General features: G+C 43.3%; 1 protein-coding gene across 1 annotated transcript in view; it reads left to right on the forward strand.

Moving 5' to 3' along the window:
• Positions 1–20,185, forward strand: part of celf2 (cugbp, Elav-like family member 2) — a gene marked incomplete at its 5' end in the record, with an annotated part of 209,156 nt that extends 188,971 nt beyond the window's left edge. Inside the window, 5 exons of the mRNA XM_083658685.1 lie at positions 1,370–1,486; positions 6,464–6,637; positions 9,547–9,690; positions 17,868–18,040; positions 20,077–20,185. Coding sequence (XP_083514811.1) covers positions 1,370–1,486; positions 6,464–6,637; positions 9,547–9,690; positions 17,868–17,995 — 563 coding nt within the window. The 3' untranslated portion in view covers positions 17,996–18,040; positions 20,077–20,185. The remainder of the gene's footprint in view (positions 1–1,369; positions 1,487–6,463; positions 6,638–9,546; positions 9,691–17,867; positions 18,041–20,076) is intronic.
• Positions 20,186–21,926: the final 1,741 nt, after the last annotated feature.

Consider the following 21,926-nt stretch of genomic DNA (forward strand, 5'->3'; position numbering starts at 1 on the left):
TCTATATCGTTCTATAAATTGTTTCATTTTTCAGGTAAGAAAAATAACTGCTTCTCAGTTTAGTATTACCTATCTTTGATTATGCAGATTTTGTTGATCAGGACACCTCTGATTCACATCTAAATGTAGTTTATAATAGTTTGTGCACATTCAGTTTGAGATATCCGTATCAAACCCATCATTGCTTTATGTATGAATTGCTTAACTGGCGTTCGTGAAATTCTAGAATGCATTTTCACTGGCTGCAATTTATTTTCAGATGTATAAAAATTAACTATCCTTATCTAAAACAGTACCTAGTTCCATACAGATCCTTATAAATAATTAGACATGCTCAATATCCCCTTTTTCTTGTTCCCCAAAATTGACTTCTTTAAAATCAAAGTCCCATCTGATTGGAATAGCCTGCCTAAGCTTCGGTTCACACCAGGCGCTATTCAGAAGCAGCGCTGAAGCTACGCTAAACCGCTCACACCAGAAGCACTCTCTTTTCCTCAGCGCCTCGCTCGGCGCTGCCCTCCCCCCGCTCACAACTTGCATTGACTTCATGCCTGGCAGCACGGGTGCAGCGCGCTGCACGCTTGAAAAATTGAACAGAAGCTGAAACTATCGCTGCAGGCTGCAGCGTGGCTTCAGCGTGGCGTGGCATGTGGCAGGTGGGAACGATCTCGCCCGTTAACAAGGATGCTGAAACGAAACTGCCATAGCGCTGCGTGGCTTCAGCGTGGCTTCGGCGTATGGTGTGAACCAGGGCTATCTCTGATGCATTTATTCACTCCGCATCTTTAGGGCAACACTATTTGCTCATCTTGAAGCAACTTGTTGTTGCTTCTAATTGTGTTTAATTCATTGTAATGGGTTTGTAGGGTGCAGGTGGGTTGGGGGTAGAGAGTGCGTGGGAGTTATCTTTGTACGTGTCAATATGTACCTGTAATTTTCTTTCCGTTTGTTGTATTGTAGATACTGTATATTTGTGGTTCAAGGACCCCCTTGAAAATGAGATGATTCATCTCTAGGGGTTTATTCTTCAATAAAGTTCAACAAAATGCAGAGTCGAGGCTGGTAATCTTCACGGTGATGGTTTTGCTTGTTTATGGTGACTACACGAATGTCTCGAAATGAACGTGGTCATTTATTGATGTTAAAGTGCTACACAGCACATTGAAACACTGTCAAGGCTAGGTCTAATGGAGGTTTGGGTTCATATAAGCCACGTCTACATTAGGAACGTTGGGACTTGTGGACCGCTTGTTTAACGTGGATCTTTGTCTCCACCTCTGTCCCTACTCCTCCTATCACCCCTGTTCCTCCCTCCCCTCCCCTCCCCTCCCCTCCCCTCCTGACCCCCCTCTCTCGCCCCCGCAAGCAGGCACCACAGCCAGTTCCAACGCCATGAACTCTCTGACCTCTCTGGGCACCCTGCAGGGCCTCGCCGGCACCACCCTGGGCCTGAACAACATTAATGCACTAGCAGGTAGCGTCACCAGTGAGTATTCATCCTGCCATCAGCCACCTCCACCCACCCACGCCATGCAGCAGCAACGTCGCTATGAGAAGCTGTGCGCAGATGCAGAGAGACGGCACTGTTATAGTAGCTACCAAACACACCAAGGCAGGGTTCCACGGAAATGGGTTTTGAAAGCCGATGCCAATATTAGTCTTTGCAGATTGCCGATATTTAATATCTTCACATTTTACAAAATTTGAGGCCAAATGACACAGATTAAATGTTTTTCCCAGATGTTTATTCTTGGCAGGGTGAGAAATCCTTCAATTTAGAACACTGAATGACACTACGACACTCTCCATTTAAACCCATACAAATACAATTCTTCAAGTGACAGTAAACCACACTGACTGGCCAATATTCTATATTTAATCATATTAAATAAAAGGACAATATTGGCAAACCCATCAGTATAACCCTAGTAATCATGGGTGTACAGAACCATATCACACCAAATCATAGAGACTATATGGAAATATGTTGTACTTTAATTACTTATACCAATAGCATATCATTTGACAATCACCTTCTAGGCATTTTTGCAGATGTGTGTTGATATTCTGGTTTTGCCAAGACACCGCAAGACAGATACACTCCAAATACTTTAAGCTGGCCTTGAGTTTGGCTCCTAATAGCATCTCTCTGTGTCTCAGTTTTACCTGACAATAACTCTCGAGCTTGTCCTCACACACTCTCTATGACGGCTGCGTCATCCATAGAGAGCCCCAGGGATGACGTATTTTTGTAGTCGGAATGCGGAAGTCGCGGACTTCCGGGTTCTTCACTGTTTCTGCCTATGGGATTTTTGAATGGGTTTTTGGCGCGATGCTTCAAATAAGGTCTGTGGGTAACGCAAGCTTAATCAAACGTGAACTAGTGTTCAGCAGGATAATCTTCACACGTGAGGACCACTTTCATGAGTTTTGAAGCGTAAATGCGAGCCCTAGAAGTAAAAAGCTCGTGCTAAGCTAATCCAGAACTACACACAGTGTCGCATAGGCTTCCCCGTCACGTCACCACTCAACCTGGAGTGTTGTTGATGTGTGCGCTGCTGTGCACTGATTACCCCGGGCTGAACCAGGTGAGGGAAAGAGAATTTCCGTGTTCGTCCTAAGTGATGACGTTATTGACGTATAATATCCCCGTCGACTCAACAGTGTAGTCTCATTTAGCCGTTTGCTAGCTAGCCGCCCTTTTAACGGCACGTAAAAGCTTAAAAACTCATAAAAGTGGTCCTCATGTGTGAAGATTATCCCGCTGAACACTGGTTCGCGTTTGATTAAGCTTGCATTGCCCAGAGACCTTATTTGAAGCATCGCGCCAAAAACCCATTCAAAAATCCCATAGGCGAAAACAGTGAAGAACCCGAAGTGTTAGCATCGATGTTTTCCGGACTCATTCCTGGGGCTCTCTATTCATCCTGCCATCAACCCATTCCATTCCTCCATCCGCTTCCTGGTTGTGTCCTGGGTTATGCTTCCTGGTTGTGTCCTGGGTTATGCTTCCTGGTTGTGTCCTGGGTTATGCTTCCTGGTTGTGTCCTGGGCAGGGACGTGCACAGAACATTAGAGGGGCAGGGGCTCAAATTCATAAAAGGGCACTACAGCCGCCGTCCGGAGGGCGGCCGCGGAAATTTGAGGCAATTTGAAGGCCAATTTAGGGGTATAACTCATTTTAAATATTCCGATTTTAACCAGATTTAGAGGAATATCTCATTTTAGGATGAGACTTGTCACGGAAAAATAACTCCATAACTGAATAATATTAGTATATAAAAGTTGCATGCTGTTGCAATACTGTTGTGAAATCATTTAAGCATCAATATGTATTTGCTCCTTTTCTCCCTTTAGGTTGTTGTACTACAACAGATAGCAACACAGGCAGAAACATTGAACGATACTGAGTGAGGCTTGTAATATACCATGCATTTAACCATAATTCTAAAAAGCAAGACAGAAGATTTAGATAAGGTGTATTAGATTTTTTTTTATTTTTTGCGGATTCAACAACACAACATCCCTTTCCAATAGTGTAAAGTAAAAAATATTTTCAAGAGCAACAATTCTGCATTTGTTCCCTATATTTTGGTTATTTATTTATTGGGTGGTTTATTTATTTATGTATTTATTTATTCATTCATTTTTGGGTTCATTTTTGGGTTGGTGCCTTCAGGGGCAGTTTAGAAAAACACTGCTCCATGCAGAGGCCTATTACAAATGGTGCATTCAAGGCCAAGAGAGCTCGGAAAAGGCATTTCTCTTTGAATGCTGCCTTCAGTGACGGCATGGAAAGGGCAATTTCCATACAAAGCACCATTAGAAATGCATTCATGGTCAGGAAAGGGCACTTTTTATTTAATTTTTTAATGTGTCTGAGCTGTTTGTTTTGTTCATGTGTTGTTGGAATGAAAATGAAAAATGTATTATAAAAAAAAAAAGGGCACTTTTTACAGACTGAAAAAAAAGGCAGGGGCTCAAGCCCCCTTTCATGTCTATGTGTGCACGTGCCTGGTCCTGGGTTATGCTTCCTGGTTGTGTCCTGGGTTATGCTTCCTGGTTGTGTCCTGGGTTATGCTTCCTGGTTGTGTCCTGGGTTATGCTTGCCGTAAGAGTGCTGGTGCCAACTCACCTGGTCGTCTCGATGTGGGACCATGTTGTATTCTTATCACATTGTGTTGTTTTGTCCGTCATTATTGTGTTTGATTGTTGTGATCTGTAGCCTACCAGGGTTCGACCGAATCTGGGATCAGTTCAGGTTTAGGGCGTCCCATAGACAGTCAGTGTAGTATTGATCAATTACACAGTACATTTGCAATCAAACAAACTGGATCATATCCATCATATTAGGTGGACAATAAAAACCAATGTGATATGTTTGTGTACTCAGTGGTTCTCAAACTTTTTGGCAAGTACTCCGTGTAGTACCTCCACGTAGCCCTAGGGGTACACTTACCCCAGTTTGGGAACCACTGGTGTAGCTGATTTGGAATGAGGTGCATACGTTCTGTAAGCCTGAATAGGACAGTTGGTGTTTAGGATTTCCTGTAAAGCAGGGTCCAATCCATAACTGTTACACGCACACCAATCCACATGTGTATTGTACAGACTGCAGATCACATGTGTATGTGTCTGGTTCGACTATAGTGACTGCCGAGTGTGTCCTGCCTTTGACCTCCGGGGGGGACGGCACTGGGATCTTAATCAGAGCTGTTATGACAGCAGAGATCCTGTACTACCGGCCTTTTCCACCACATTATTCTCCTCTGACCTTTAGCGCTCCTCCGCTCGAGTAGCTGTATCCGCTGTGTAAATCATACACACATACAGTATACTTACACACACAGGTGCAGACATGCAGGACACGCACATCGCTCAAACGCAATGGCTCTTTTCATTTCGCATCCCATTTCGTCCCGGATAACCCTCCTCTCCATGTTCCCCCTTTCCTCCACGCCCCCACCCAGCGCTCTCATTTAAACACATCTAGGCCTTAATTGAATTGCAAAGGTCATTGGTGCAATTATTCCTGAATAAATGAGTGACCTATAATCCAAAGCTCTGCGGTGATCATTTATTTCGCTGTGTCTGACGGCGAAGGCGACAGGAAGCCGAGCCAATGTCAGACCCCCTCAGACAAGTTGCCCTCTGCCGCGCTATTAAGCTGTTACAACGCAACTAATGAGTGTTACTGCATTCCCTCACTTTTTTTAAACCGCATCCAGCACCCCCACAACCCCCCCACCCCCCACAACCCCCCACATCCCCCACCCTCCACCAAATTGAGACGCCACAGGCAGAAAAAGCACGCCCGGACCTCTCGATTGGCGTTTGACACAATTCATGCTTAGTGTTGGTGAGGTAGTTCTTATTAAGATGAAGTAGGCAGCTCAGGATGATGCCGAGCCGAAATTATAGGTTGCGCCACGGATTGAAATGATAATGATAGATCAAAGTGCAGATTTTAAACTTTGTAAAGGAGAGGTGTGAGAGCAAAATTATTGATGGATTGCTTATTAATTGGTTGTTGATCATTATTGTTGTTGATAACATGTATTTTGTCTTGTGACCAGACCAAGGATGTATTGTCTCTTATGAAAGATCAAAGTTGAACCTGTGTAGTTGATGGAAATGTACTGGGCATCAGATGGAACTTCTGTGAGCAGTGGAGATTTACTGGCTTCCTTAAGTGGGGGGCTGGTGCTACAGTATATGATGGGTAGATGCCTTGGCTCTGGCTCAATCATGACAGGAAGTGAGACTCTGTGCACAGATGGAACTTTCAGAATAAAAATCCTCCTTATATACATTTTAAACCAGCAACTCATTATTGATGGATCAATTGATGGATTAATTTTGCTATTACAGAGGGGCGGGGCGGAGTGCGGCCACAGTGATCATTCTAGTGTCTGATTCTCCCACTTGTCTCAGGGTGTCTTTGTGTGTGTGTGTGTGTGTGTGTGTGTGTGTGTGTGTGTGTGTGTGTGTGTGTGTGTGTGTGTGTGTGTCTTTGCGTGGGTGCGTGCGTGCGTGCATGTGCACGTGCATGCGTTATTTATTTAAAGTACAATTGTGCGCAGTTATGGCATTCATCGGCTAAGCTCATATTTGATGGTGTAAATACTAATATGTTTTGTGTCCTGTGCTGTTGTGTGTTTTGTGTGTACCGCTGTATACACAGCATGTATTTTATGTCTGTGATGTCTGCGTGAGCGTCAGTGTGTGTGAGAGAGAGATGTCAAGTTGGTACAAGTAGTGTACGTTTATTGTGTGCGTGTGTGTGTGTGCGTGCGTGCGTGCGTGCGTGCGTGCTGCGTGCGTGCATGCCTGCGTGCGTGTGTGTGTGCGTGACTGTGTATGTGTGGTTAAACACACAACCTTCAATGGGAGCGCTAATGAGTAAGTGCACTCTTCTTTCTTCATTGTTGGGTTTTATGTAAAGTTGCTCAAATGCTCTCAGGTATGGCAGGCCTTAATGGCCTGGGCGGCGGGCTTACCAACGGCACAGCGGGCACCATGGACGCGCTGACGCAGGCTTACTCAGGGATCCAGCAGTACGCCGCCGCAGCCCTGCCCACCCTCTACAGCCAGTCCCTGCTGCAGCAGCAAGGGGCCGCCGGCAGCCAGAAAGAGGGTCAGTAGCCTCGGGGGGACTGGAGATCAGCGCTTTTAAAGCCCCCCTTCAGTCACATTTCCTACCATAACCGTTGCTGTTCTATACAAATGTTCTAATTTATGTTTGTATATTTACCCAACCGAAGGCTAATAGTGTAGGTTGTTCCACATCATGGCGGCCGCTCTGTTGTAGTACAAAAAAAAGAAGAAAAAAAGCACAAGAACTTCGTCTCTTGCTTCAGTGCTCTGTCTGCACTACAGCCAAGAAGACAAAAGAGCGTAACTCGAACTGGTTAACAAGCAAACTTTTGGTCACTTAGTGGCTGTGAAGTGGTTACAGCAGCAGGCCTTAGCTAAAGTAGCTAACAGCTAGCTAGCTATTTCAGCTCATCCTGAACATGACATGACATATCAATATTATTATATAGCGTTCCGATCCCATTTTAGCAACGGCTTATTTTTGTAACTCGAGCACAAAATGTGGTTATTTTCAAAAAGTACAGTGGCAAACAGTGTGGCTAGTCAACATGGCCAGGTCATGACTCAGCAACACATGAAATATCTTAAAGACCCCCCCCCCCCTAAAGTCATGTTTCAAGATGTGTATAAAATACTCTATTTTGAATAATAATTTATGTCTGATGGTTTTTTCCCACAAAAAAGGTTACACTATCTTTGTTACGACCATGAACAAGTCTAGGGCAAACACGTGTAACATAAAAAGGTCTAGGAACAAAAAGAGATGAACTTGAGTTGAAAATGATCAAACAAGGATTTATTTTAAACAAGAGATCTGAATCACAGGAAGCCAGTAGCTTCAGGGTGGCCAAAAGCCCAACAAATTTACATAGAAAATAAAGCAACCTACACTGAAACAAAAACACAATTCTATCCTCCCTAGCCTACAAAAAACAGGAGAAAAGGGGGGATGAAAATAAAGGGCAGCACACCCCTACAGGGCTTCCTGAGTTAGTAGTTAACACAACAAATAAGAAAATAAAACTGAAATCGAACCCAGGGTCAAGAAATACAGAAACAGTAACTAGTGGGAATAGGCCAGAAAACCAGCTACAGTGTCAATACCAGGTCCATTAACAGGCCTCTAAGAACACAGGCATCAACAGGAAAAGGCCACTCAAGATAATGATCAACATCAAGCTGAGAGCAAAAAGAAGAGACAGCAGATGAGCTAACAGCTAATAACAAAGAGCTGCAGTCTCAAAGTGTGCACACGGAGCAAGTGCTGGCTGTCGAAGTGGCAGAAGGCCCAGCGGAGTCTCCCTGGCTTCTTATGCTGGCTTGATTGGAACCAGCTCCAGGTGAGGGCTCCTCAAAGTAATCAGTCAATCAGAGAGGGGGGGGGGGGGCATGTCTGGAATAGAGACAGAGGTGAGAGAATGCAACACACAGACCAAACCCAAGGCCAGGCTCTGACCAAGGCCGTAACAATCTTGTTAAAATCCTTAAAATGACTTCCCCTCCTTCTCCCTCATTAAAAATCCAAAGCAACCAATCAGAGTTATCTAAAACATAACTAGCCAATCACAGCATACAACACGGGCTTTCAACACATTCTCACTCGTGACAAAGTGACGACAAGGGTTCCTGACCGATCTGCAGTATATGATGAGTCGGGAGTAAGAATCAGAATGTGTTGGGGCTTTAACTGCTGAATACTGGACAGGGATTGGCTCCAAGATTCATGATGTCACAAATCTTGCTTGTTGAAAACTCCCTTTTCAGTGAGCTCTGAGGAACTTTCCACTTTCAGCAGACGATTGTGGCAACAGCCTCCTAGTGTCGAACTCTGCAAAGACATCATTCTGCACAGTGAAGCTCAGACATCCAACTACAGGAACATAAAGACAAACTGATTTCTGACTTTAGGGGGTCTTTAAAAATTACAAAATTCACTGGAGGGGAGCTGTAAGTAGTGTTCGGTTTGGTTTACATTTTCAGTCATTAATTCATTTCAGGGATGCAATGATATGCTTATCTCACCATATAATTCATTACACCATATGGGGTTCACGATACAACCACAATAGTAAATATAACTTCAATGACAACAGAGTAACAATGATACAATGTAGTAAATATAACTTCAATGACAACAGAGTAACAATGATACAATGTAGTAAATATAACTTCAATGACAACAGAGTATAACTCTGCATATGTAACCGCGTTGTGTAGGTGGTACTTGCAGCAACCCATGTTAAGGGCTTGCCCAGGGGTGGATACGAACCGCCGACCTTCGGCTTGGGAGTCAAGCAAGTTAACCACTGCACCAAGAGAGCTAGCTCCCTTGGCGGAGCTGATTAACATGCCTTTATACTGGGGAGTGAGTTTAACCAATCCACTCGCTACCACACTGGACTCACGAGGAATCCGCGCTGATTCACCTCGGTTACACATACAACAATGATACAATGTAGTAAATATAACTTCAAAGACAACAATGTGTATAACTCTGCAGAATTGTGTTTATTTCTGAGTCACACATAATCTTTCTGAGTCACACATAATCTTTCAATGGCATTGGCTTACTAGAATGTAAACAACAATTTTTAAAAGTTCATTACAAATTGGGCGATACAGATCATCTTTCGGTTAAAACTGCCTTGCCTTCAACCACCGCAGGGAAGAATGAACAGATGAAAAGTTGCAGATTTAGCCACATATGTCTGTGTACTGCTTATCCCTTCTTCCAACAAAGATAAACTTGTGAAGAAGCTAGAGCTTTCTTCCTCTGACTGTCCATCTTGTAAGAGAATTATTCACTGCCAAAGTTAGGTTTGGCATCGGTTCGTTCCAATGGTGACAGACAGCACACTGGTGCCAATAGCCACAATACAGCACTCCCTCTCATATGTTCCTGCTTAAATGAGCACCCCGCTGATCCCACACCCACTTTCCCACCCTCAGGTCCTGAAGGTGCCAATCTGTTCATCTACCACCTGCCCCAGGAGTTTGGAGACCAGGACATACTGCAGATGTTCATGCCTTTCGGAAACGTGGTCTCTGCCAAAGTCTTCATCGACAAACAGACAAACCTAAGCAAGTGCTTCGGTATGGCAGCAATTGAAACACACACACACACACACACACACACACACACACACACACACACACACACACACACACACACACACACACACACACACACACACACACACACACACACACACACACACTATGGTTTTCACAGAGTAGTTGACTATCAAAACCACTAGTCGACACTGTGCATCATAGTCGACTAATCATTCATCTAAATACATAAATACATAAATAAATGTGAGGGGCGGGGACCTCACACAGGTTCTACTCAACGGATCTACTGCGCAGAATCGGGTAACAACAAATCAGACTGATTTTGGCATCAAGAGAGGATACTGGGATCGAATAGACACACGGCCTCCATATTTATTTAGCTCGGTGGTCGGTAGTGATGCGCAGGCTACCCAAAACCCACCGGGTCCCGCGGGCTGGCCCGCCCCACAGGTCTGGGTTAGCAAATTAGGAAAATATGGCGGGTGCGTTCGGGGCAGGATCAGAACGTGACAAAGCAGCATTATTAAATAACTTACCGCAATAAAACACACAGACTAACCCTTTATTAAAGACGTGAACTGTCTCTCTCTCTTTCACTCACTCACACACACACACACACACACACACACACACGCATGCACACGTACACACACAGTCAGACAGACAAGGCAGTCTGCGAGTCTGAAGCAGACTGCACCTGCTGCACTCTCTACTATAGCCTACATGGTGGAGTAAAGAAACGCTTCAATGCTTATGCTTATGTGTCCTTAAAACAAACATTTTAAGGATTATTCGCTGTAGCGAATTATTATTTGTGTCCAAAACAAATTCACTGCAGATTTTCTGTTAATGGACTGTGATCTAGCCTATTTGTCAACTTTACTGCAACGTGACCCATTGAGAGCACATGAGGTAATCAAAAGAAATGGGAAAGAATAAGAACTGTTTCTGTAGCCTAGGCCTACCTGCTACATCCTTTTGAAGACCTTGATAATAGCTATTTAGATTTTGTAACGCCGACAAAGCAGAAAGAACTCCTAACGTCATGAAAGAAGCAGCCGCGCGGGGCAACACATCCAGAGCAGTAAAACTGCTGTGCGCGTGTGTCTGTGTCTGTGTGTGTGAGAGACACAGAGAAAGAAAGAGAGAGAGCGGGGAGAGAGACAGAGTTTGGACACCTTGGAGAATTCCGTGGCGCTCATCCTGAGTCCGGAGACATATTACATTCAATTGGCAGTGGGGTTTTTTTCCACATCAATTTTAATGAGGCGGGCGGTGCGGGACTGGCTCTAATGATGGGTTGGGTTGGTGCGGGCCTTAAAAACCCCTGACCCATGCATCACTAGTAGTCGGTGACTAGTAAAATGCAGTAATCGTGAATGCCCTAACACACACACACAAGACACACACAAATAGATCACACCTACCCTTTTTACCCAGTCACCTCTTCCCACATTGCATTAATATGTGTTCTAGGTGAACAGATTGTAATTGAATGGAGCAAAAGCACCTCAAATCCAGGTGGAAACGTAGCTACAGTAAGAAGAGTGCATTAAAGATCAGACGTGTATTTGGCCACGAAATAAATCGACCATGGATCCAACAAGGAATAGCACACAAATCAAACAGTTGGCAAGCAGCGATCATTATTTTGCTGTTGCAATGATCCAATTTCCCTGCGGGAATCATTAAATTTCCATCTTATCTAATGTATACCAGGGGCATATTTTCATGTAGGCCTACAGACAATTCAGATACAAACAGCATGGTAGGTGCTGTGTGGCATTTGATCCATCGATTAATCATTATCACATTCATTGTGCGACATTAGTATAAATACTGTTAACACACAAGAGTTTAGCTGATTAGCTTGCTAAACTTGCTAGTTTAACACATTCACTGCCAACAGTTTTTTTTTTTACTGTAGGTAGCTTCTGCCAAGGGTTTTTTGAGGATTCTGGCTCATCTTTCAAGAGCCGAGGATTATTTTCTGTTAGGATTTTGTGAACACAAAATATCTCAAAATAACTAATAGAATGTGTGCTTTCTCTGTCTAAAAGAGTTAGTTTGTAGAGTTAGTAGTTATGTAGGCATTAGCAGTTGAATACAGCATGGTTTCAGCGTCTGAAATTGAAAGCTGAGAAAAATGCCTTTTTGTGAAATTCGATAGAACAGTCACTTTAACCATTTATTTTTGGCATCAAAGACATCAGACATCTAAACAATCGTTCTGAACAGTATTTTCCTCCATAACAGCACCCGCACCCCCCTCTCCTTCAAACTCCTCCCTCCGTGGGCGTTCTCCTCCTCCCTCCTTGGCTCTGCAGCGGGTGTGTCACAAGCGAGTTTCTGCTGCCTGTCTGCTGCCTGGCGGCCCCTCGTTGGGTGAGCCTGGATGGGGCTCGCTCGTTTCTTGGGGTTTTGGTTGAGAGCTTTGATGAAGCTTTTGCGATTGGCTTTATGCTGCGTGTTTCAAAGTGTGTTGCACCTAGTCTATTTTTGGAACCCCCCACCGTTGTGCGCCACCGTTGTGCGCCAGCGCGAAAGCGTTTTCGCCAAACCATTCTACAGTATGAGAATGGTTTCCTCACGCTTTTCCCTGCAGTTTTGGCTCGCTTTCTCTAGTCTGGAGAGCACTGTCGCCACTTAGTGGGTCAGTGGAATGGGTTGTACACGTTCGGTGGCTCCCATATTTTTATAGGAGACGTAAAAGGGTTTGATCCACGTCCCACCGTCAAAAAAAAAAAAAAAAAATTTTGACGAGATATCTCGTCCACGGCAGTCAAGCGTTGGTTTCTGCTTGACGAGATATCTCGTCCACGGCAGTGAACGTGTTAAACACATCCATCTCTGACCCGAGCAACGGATTTCAACACAGTTTGCACCATTGGAATCAGTGTGACTTGTTAACGATGCTCAGTAGTGGCTAAACTCAGTGTGGCTTGTTAACGATGCTCAGTAGTAGCTAAACTCAGTGTGGCTTGTTAACTCATTGAGTGCCAATGACGACTTTAGTCGTCAATTGCTTTAGTAACGTTGAGTGCCAAAGACGACTAAAGTCGTCAATTGCGTTTTTTGACGGTGGGACGTGGATCTAAGCCTCTTACATCGCCTCTTACAATATGGGAGCTATTGAATGTGTGTAACCTATTTTACAGAACCCTTAGGTGGCGACAGTGCTCTCCAGATTACAGAAAGGCGAGGAAAAAACAAAGAAGAAGTCGTTGGGGAAACGGAAATCGCATCGCATCCGTATGCATCAATATGCATGAAGCATAACGTTAGCTGTGCCTGCAGCAAATTATTTTTGAGGTGTGACTACATTAGAAAATATTAGCTTCAGAGTCAGTGATGTGCTTGAAATGTTTAATTTCACAAAAGGCTCATTATCTCAGCTTCTAGAAAAAAATGGCTGTTTTTGGTTAAATCAAGCTATCTTCTCCGGCTCATAACTAAAGAACGGAAAATGGGATCAATAAACTTTTTTTTGCAGATGATAGAAGAGAGTCTCATCGTTCTTTGTGCGTGTTCAGTGTTTACATAGTAATATCACACAATATTCTGTGGGCCTCGAGAAATCACTAAAAACGCTCTGAAACTCTGGGAACTCTGGGAGCGTCCGTTCTCCAAAAGTGGCTGGCACTCAATGAGTTAACGATGCTCAGTAGTGGCTAAACTCAGTGTGACTTGTTAACGATGCTCAGTAGTGGCTAAGCTAAGTGTGACTTGTTAGCGATGCTCAGTAGTGGGTAAGCTAAGTGTGACTTGTTAACGATGCTCAGTAGTGGCTAAACTCAGTGTGGCTTGTTAACGATGCTCAGTAGTGGCTAAACTCAGTGTGACTTGTTAACGATGCTCAGTAGTGGCTAAGCTAAGTGTGACTTGTTAGCGATGCTCAGTAGTGGGTAAGCTAAGTGTGACTTGTTAACGATGCTCAGTAGTGGCTAAGCTAAGTGTGACTTGTTAGCGATGCTCAGTAGTGGCTAATCTCAGTGTGGCTTGTTAACGATGCTCAGTAGTGGCTAAGCTAAGTGTGTCTTGTTAACGATGCTCAGTAGTGGCTAAACTAAGTGTGACTTGTTAGCGATGCTCAGTAGTGGCTAATCTCAGTGTGGCTTGTTAACGATGCTCAGTAGTGGCTAAACTCAGTGTGACTTGTTAACGATGCTCAGTAGTGGCTAAGCTAAGTGTGTCTTGTTAACGATGCTCAGTAGTGGCTAAACTCAGTGTGACTTGTTAGCGATGCTCAGTAGTGGCTAAGCTAAGTGTGACTTGTTAGCGATGCTCAGTAGTGGCTAATCTCAGTGTTCCTTGTTAGCGATGCTCAGTAGTGGCTAAGCTCAGTGTGACTTGTTAGCGATGCTCAGTAGTGGCTAAGCTAAGTGTGACTTGTTAGCGATGCTCAGTAGTGGCTAATCTCAGTGTGACTTGTTAGCGATGCTCAGTAGTGGCTAATCTCAGTGTGACTTGTTAGCGATGCTCAGTAGTGGCTAAGCTAAGTGTGACTTGTTAACGATGCTCAGTAGTGGCTAAGCTAAGTGTGACTTGTTAGCGATGCTCAGTAGTGGCTAATCTCAGTGTTCCTTGTTAGCGATGCTCAGTACTAGTGGCTAATCTCAGTGTGCCTTGTTAGCGATGCTCAGTAGTGGCTAAACTCAGTGTGGCTTGTTAACGATGCTCAGTAGTTGTCCACCCGCTATGCCGACCACCCGCAATGCCGACCTTAGGTTTAGGCATGGGGGGTGGGAGAGGTTAGGTTTTGGGTTAGGGTCTGGGGGAGGTTAGGTTTAGGCGTGGGGGGTGGGAGAGGTTAGGTTTTGGGTTAGGGTCTGGGGGAGGTTAGGTTTCGCTATGGGGGAGGTTAGGTTTGGCGTGGGGGCTGGGAGAGGTTAGCTCCACCGACACGCTGCACGCCGCCTCGCTCAGCTGGTTCTGCTTGTGGGCTATCGGCATTGCGACCTGTCGGCACTGCGGCCTGTCGGCACATAGACGCGGCACCGCTCAGTAGTAGCTAAACTCAGTGTGACTTGTTAACGATGCTCAGTAGTGGCTAAACTCAGTGTGACTTGTTAGCGATGCTCAGTAGTGGCTAAACTCAGTGTGACTTGTTAACGATGCTCAGTAGTGGTTAAGCTAAGTCTGACTTGTTAACGATGCTCAGTAGTGGCTAAACTCAGTGTGACTTGTTAACGATGCTCAGTAGTGGCTAAGCTAAGTGTGACTTGTTAGCGATGCTCAGTAGTGGCTAAACTCAGTGTGACTTGTTAACGATGCTCAGTAGTGGGTAAGCTAAGTGTGACTTGTTAACGATGCTCAGTAGTGGCTAAGCTAAGTGTGACTTGTTAACGATGCTCAGTAGTGGTTAAGCTAAGTCTGACTTGTTAACGATGCTCAGTAGTGGCTAAACTCAGTGTGACTTGTTAACGATGCTCAGTAGTGGTTAAGCTAAGTCTGACTTGTTAACGATGCTCAGTAGTGGCTAAACTCAGTGTGACTTGTTAACGATGCTCAGTAGTGGGTAAGCTAAGTGTGACTTGTTAACGATGCTCAGTAGTGGCTAAGCTAAGTGTGACTTGTTAACGATGCTCAGTAGTGGCTAATCTCAGTGGCTTGTTAACGATGCTCAGTAGTGGCTAAACTCAGTGTGACTTGTTAACGATGCTCAGTAGTGGCTAAACTCAGTGTGACTTGTTAACGATGCTCAGTAGTGGCTAATCTCAGTGTGACTTGTTAACGATGCTCAGTAGTGGCTAATCTCAGTGTGGCTTGTTAACGATGCTCAGTAGTGGCTAATCTCAGTGGATTGTTAACGATGCTCAGTAGTGGCTAAACTCAGTGGCGTATTGGGCCTGTAGACTAGACTAGGTTGGTTGTAGGTTAGACTACTGATTGGGCAGAGAGAATCGTGTCCGATGAAAACCACTTATCTCCAAAAGGGCAAGTTTTCAAGAACTTAAAAAAAAACCTGTGCTCTTAACACATTCACTGCCAGCCGTTTTTCAAAACTGTAGTTAGCTTCTGCCAGAGGGTTTTTTTGAGGATTCTGGCTCATCTTTCAAGAGCCGAGGATTCGTTTCTGTTAGGATTTTGTGAACACACAATATCTCAAAAGAACTAATAGAATGTGTGCTTTCTCTGTCTAAAAGAGTTAGTTTGTAGAGTTAGTAGTTATGTAAGCATTAGCAGTTGAATACAGCATGGTTTCAGCGTCTGTAAATTTATTCTGAGATAAACGGCTTTTTGTGAAATTCGATAGAACAGTCACTTTAACCATTCATTTTTGGCATCAGTAAGACGTCAGACATCTAAACAATAGTTTTGAACAGTAATTTCCTCCATAACAGCAGGAAACACCCCTCTCCTTCAAACTCCTCCCTCCGTGTGTGTTCTTCTTGGCTGCAGCGGGCGTGTCACAAGCTCGTTGCTGCTGCTGCTGTAACCTCGCGTCACCAGGCTCACTGCTTTGCTGCTGCTGTGCCTGTCTGCCTGTCTGCCTGGCGGCCGCTGGGCAAGTCTGGATGGATGGGCTCGCTCGTTTCTTGGGGTTCTGAGAGCTTTGATGAAGCTTTTGCGATTCTGGTCTTATTTATGCTGCGTGTTTCAAAGTGTGTTCCACCCGTAATCTATTATGCAAATTTGCAAAACCCCACCGCCAGCTCCCAAGCGCGAAACCGTTTTCGCCAATCCATTTTCATGAGAATGGCTTCCTCACAGTGCTTTTTGCTTGCCTTCCTCTAGAATGGAGAGCACTGTCGCCACTTAGTGGGTCGGTGGAATGGGTTGTACACGTTCGGTCGCTCCAATATTTTTATAGGAGACGTGGGGGGCATTGATCCACGTAGCACCGTCAAAAAATTTTTTTTTTTTTTTTTTACGTCTCAACTCGTCATTGGCAGTGAACCGTTGGAATTTTTTTGGCGAGTCAACTCGCCATTGGCAGTGAACGTGTTAAAATACTCAACACCACGTCGTCAAACAGACAAAACTGGCACAGAAACACAAAACGAGAAGAAGAAAAAAGAATGAACTTGAAGGATGTGTCATTACATTATTAATATCTTATCTGAATAAGCTCAAATGGTGTTACAGGATTATTTTTCCCGTGTGTGCAGCCTCGCAAAAGCCACCCGCTGTCTGGAGCACACGGCCGCACGCACATACCTCCAGCAGCCACCTCGAGCGCACTCTCATGCCCAGTTAGAAACAGCGTCTCGGGGGAACAGAGCCTCTCAGTAATGCTAACATTACTCTCGTCAGAAACCACTTTGATCTGCATGGTTTCAATGAGTTTGCAGCCTAGGGATAATTCGAAAACATTTTATTGATCTATTTACGTCGGACAATGTCAGAAATAAGCAAAACAAAGCCAGTTTACACAGCTACTCCAACTAAAAGCTGCTTGTTAAACCTGATGTTTGGTCTCATCTTTAATGTTATTTCCACGAACCCAAACAGCGACGTTTGGTTCTGCTCTAAAGTGCCTGCTTTCCGGGTAATTTCCTCATGCCTGGACGGGGTTCAGAGTCAGGCGGCGGTAGGGGAGGAGCTTCGAGGTTCTGCTGTCGCATACGCAGTGTGATGGGCAGCTCTAAGATCCAATGGTGATACGTGTTAAATAGATTACCCAATAAAACATGTTTTCATTGGTCATTTAGATGTCAAAACCTACAGTAGATAGAGGAGAGTGGATATATTCCAATTATAGTAAAAAGTATAAATAAATAAAATTTAGTTAAGTGGTTTTCATCAGACAGCGATGATATGCTAAGATTAGCTACCAGTTTATTTGCTCTTACCCTCTTATGTGTATTCTTCAAACATCTAAAAAACAAACAAACAAACAAACAAAAAGAACTTTAATGTGCTATTTATTTATTTATTTATTTATTTATTTGTTTGTTTATTTATTTAGTTTTTTATTTAGTTTTTTATTTAGTTTTGTCCAATTGAAATGATATAGGTCTCTTGTGATTCTAAATATAGCTGAAATGTCGATATAAAAAAGAATGGTGGATGAATTCCCTTGGTTTGTATGCCTAACCTGGAAGAGGGTGTGACTTTGGCACTCTTATGTCAATGGAGGAGGGTACTGTATGCCACATCGTCACCTCTTATCCCTTCCTCCCCTTGTCTTCCGTCCTCCCCTCTCCGCCCCCTAACCAACCCTTTGTCCAATGTCCCGATGCCCCCTGCAGGCTTCGTCAGCTACGACAATCCGGTGTCGGCGCAGGCAGCCATCCAGGCCATGAACGGCTTCCAGATCGGCATGAAGAGGCTGAAGGTGCAGCTGAAGCGCTCCAAGAACGACAGCAAACCGTACTGATCTTAGCACTAGGGTCTGTCTGCTCCCCATGTTAGCACTGCTAGGGTAAGTCCCCCAACAAACAAATCCAGCCACGACCTTTTAACACAGGGACTGAGGGAGGTGGGGGGAGGCGGGAGGGGGGGAGGTGATGGGAGGGAATGTGGGAGGGAGGGGGAGACGACCTACAACCACCCAGAGGGAGATATACACACACGCCTTGTTTTTATTTGATTTTTATTTTTTTTCGAAGCTTTTTATGTTAGCTTTTAAGTATTCTTCTTATTTATTACAATTTATGAGTTATTTTTGACACACATGAACGCTTCCATTATCGCCATTACTTTGTGCAATGATTTATTTTTTTTACGACGGAAGGAAGTTTTGTTGGGTAGCCTTTTTACACCGTTTAGTTGTGTAAAAAGTTATTTAATTTTGTTTTATCTAAGCGATTATTTATATGTTGTTGTTTTCAGGACTAGTTACAATGGTCAGAACCGAGGTAAAGACAAGGAGCCATGATGATTTTTATTTAAATTTTTTATCTTATTTTTTGCTCTCTCTCTCTCTTTGTGAACCCGAGGCCTGGCAAAGCAGTCTGTTAAGGGTTCATTTTTCGATATGCATATTTGACCTTTGAACTCCGCGGTGTTGGTTGCGGGCCTCCGCTGCTTCTCCGACCCCTCTATGCCTGCTGGCAACCCGGGAGCAAAGGCTGCAAAACGTAGTGGCCTCTTACAATAGTCACCGGCAACATCAGCCTGCCGTACAGTTACACTCCACCACAACAACAACAACAACAACAACAACAACAACAACAAAAACACACTCCAGCTAAGTCTTATTATTTATGTGATAAAATGGGGGAGGGGGGGGTTCAGATGAAAAAAATAATAATTAGTTAATACTTTTCTGGGTCAGATCACATTGGTCTTTGTTGAAAGGGATATTACAGTATGTAGAACATTTTCAAAATAACATCCAGAATTTGAATGAAGGCTATAATAACAATTAAAAAAAAGAGTTTATGGGTAAAGGGGGTAACTGAAAATACTTGATGTTTGTTGAAAGATTTAAAAAATAAATAATTCAAAGTACAGAAAGCCACAGGCCTGTAAATTTTATTTGTAAAAAAGCAGTTCTATTTTTATACAACATTTATACTGCCTCAGATTTAAAAAAATAAAATAAAAAAAGGATTTTATTTATGACCTATCTTTAAGTTATTGGACTCCTAAAGTATTACAGCATCATTAAAGTAGACCCTCGTGGAGAAGTCTTGTGGAATTGGTTCTCCGGTGTTTTTCATGTTATTTAGTGCAGAAACCACGTTCAACAACGCACTCCGCTGTCACACACACGCCGCCCCCCCCCCCACCCATTCATATGCTCCTGTGTGCTGTACGTCCGCACATCGCCTCCACCCATCTCTCTCTCTTTACCTCCCTCTCTCCATCCATAGTGGGACTTCTTCACCTGTCGAATTTCTACCTTTCCTTGCGTTTTTCGCTTTTAAGTGTTTTGTTTTGTTTTTTCGTTTGTATCTATCCCCCCTACCCCCCTCCAAAAAAGAAAAGAAAGAAACAACCCACCTCCCCTTCAACCCCCCCCCCCCCCCCCCCCCCCCAACAATGTATGAATAGTTTCTCCCAAATGGCCACTATCCATCTGGGATCTGATGGATATAGCTTTGGGTGCTCTCTCTTTTATGTGTACGGGAGTAAGAGAGTGTCTGTATTTGTTGTTGTGTGTGTGTGTGTGTGTGTGTGTGTGTGTGTGTGTGTGTGTGTGTGTGTGTGTGTGTGTGTGTGTGTGTGTGCGTGCGTGTGTGTGTGTGTGTTTGTGTGTTGTTGCCTGTTAGTATAGATCTACATCACTTTTTATACTAAAAAAATACAAAAAACAAAAGCTAAAATATTGCCAATTACGTCAGTGAGTGGTGTTGCTGTTCTGATGGTTTGCATTGTTGTTTGCTGCTATTGTTGTTTGTTTGTTGTTGTTTGTTGTTTACTCCTGATTTAAAAAAATGCTGTAGTGGTGTGGTGCTCTGGCTCTCTGTGTGTAACTCTCTCCTCTCCCCTGTTTTTTCTTTCCCCCTATAGACAACCCATCTCCATGCCTGTTAGTTCATCGTATGCCTAGCATGTCTCCGTGGCATCCAAACAAAAACTTAAACACACACACACACACACACACAACACACACACGCACACACGCACACACACACACACACACACACACACACACACACACACACACACACACACACACACACACACACACACACACACACACTCCCATTGTCTATCCTGGACAAGCCCCAAAATACGAAAAAAAAGTGTCATCCCCCTCCCCTCCCCCGTCCCGTCATTGTTTTCTGATGTCTTTTTCCGAGCTCACCTGATCATAACCTGGCTCTCCTCCTCCTCCACACACGCCTACTGACATTTGAACTTTGAACTTTAGCTTGACTTTTTCTTTGGACTTTTATTTTTGTGACTTTTTTGTGACTTTTTTTTTTTTTTTTTTGGTCTTTGCATGTGACCTCATTTGGATCTGTTTTTGCAGGGAGGGGTTTCAAGAAGGGAGGGTGGGCGAAGGGAGTGGGGCGGGGCGAGAAAATGAATCAATGTGAAAAGGTAATAGCTGCATTCATATGAAAAGAGAAAAAACTAAACAAAGACTGATCATTTTTATGGAAATACAAATGTTCTTTTTGGAAGAAAAAAACAACCTGTGGCAAAGTGATTTCCATTCGATTTGTTTTGTTGCATTTTTTGTTTTGTTTTGTTTCTTCTTCTTCTGCTTTACGTTTGGATTTTTTGGATTTTTTTGTGACTTCTTTTGTTTCCATTCTTCTTCATTTAAAGTAAACTTGAAAGTTCACTACAGGGATTGGCGTGTCGTCTTGCTTCTGGTGCTGCCAAACCCGATGTGAGGGCCAGAAGCAGTCCGCGCCAGTTTCTACGAAAAATAAGACTACTTCCAAACAGTTTTGAATAAAAACTGTCTGATCAATATTAAGACTCTCTCAGAGCTCTCTAATGGTTTTTACATTTTTCAGGCAGTGTAAAGTTTTTTGATAAGGCCATTTTAAGTGGCTCTGTTTCTCATTAAAAGTCTATATATAGAACCACTTTTTTCTAGAGTAGTTTAAAGGTAACAAAAATAAAAAAAGACATTTGCCCTGTTTGGGGGGGAGAAATGCTACCTACTTGTGTCACCTTTTGCTGAACTGACTCACAGATAGACAATCCGTGGTTTAAATGCACATGATGAAATGACCTATATTTTCTACTGTTTAAATGTATAGAGGAAGAAAAAAAGACTAAGATACCTGTAACCTGCGTTAACGTCGGTGCTTCTCGTGAGTTTAGTTGTGGTTTCATCACAAGTCTTACAGTCTAAAATGTCTCATGTTTTTAAAGAGAAGACTAAAAAATCAGTTTACTTGAACAATAGACAAAGCCTTTCATATTACTATAATAGTTACTTTGTTTTGTTTTTTGTTTCTTGGTTTATTTCTTTTTCTTTTTTTTAAGGAGTCCCTATTTGCTAAATTTCTTGTTGGTTAATTAGCTATATAAAATTCCTAAAAATATATATAAATATAAATATATCTATATATATATATAATATGTCAGCTTGTGAAGCATCAATGTCATTATTATTTTATTTCTCTTGTGGGAAACAATATTTAGATGTGTTTTGTTGTTCGGCAAATGTCTTATAAAGAAAAAAAAAGACAAGATCAGTGGAGTTTAGTGCCAAATTCTGAAGGTACTTCCTGCCTAGCGTGTCAGTGTATTTCTTGTGAAATTATTTGATAACATGGGTATTTTATTATAAGTGTTTTGTATGGATCCCTCATATTTAAAATATAGATTTAAAAAAGAGTTTGTTAACTTGCTATTCTGTGGTCTTGTTGCCTGAAAATGTCATGTTTGCTTTT

Source organism: Poromitra crassiceps, assembly GCF_964638095.1.
Source record: "Poromitra crassiceps genome assembly, chromosome: 2".
NCBI classification, from domain to species: domain Eukaryota; kingdom Metazoa; phylum Chordata; class Actinopteri; order Beryciformes; family Melamphaidae; genus Poromitra; species Poromitra crassiceps.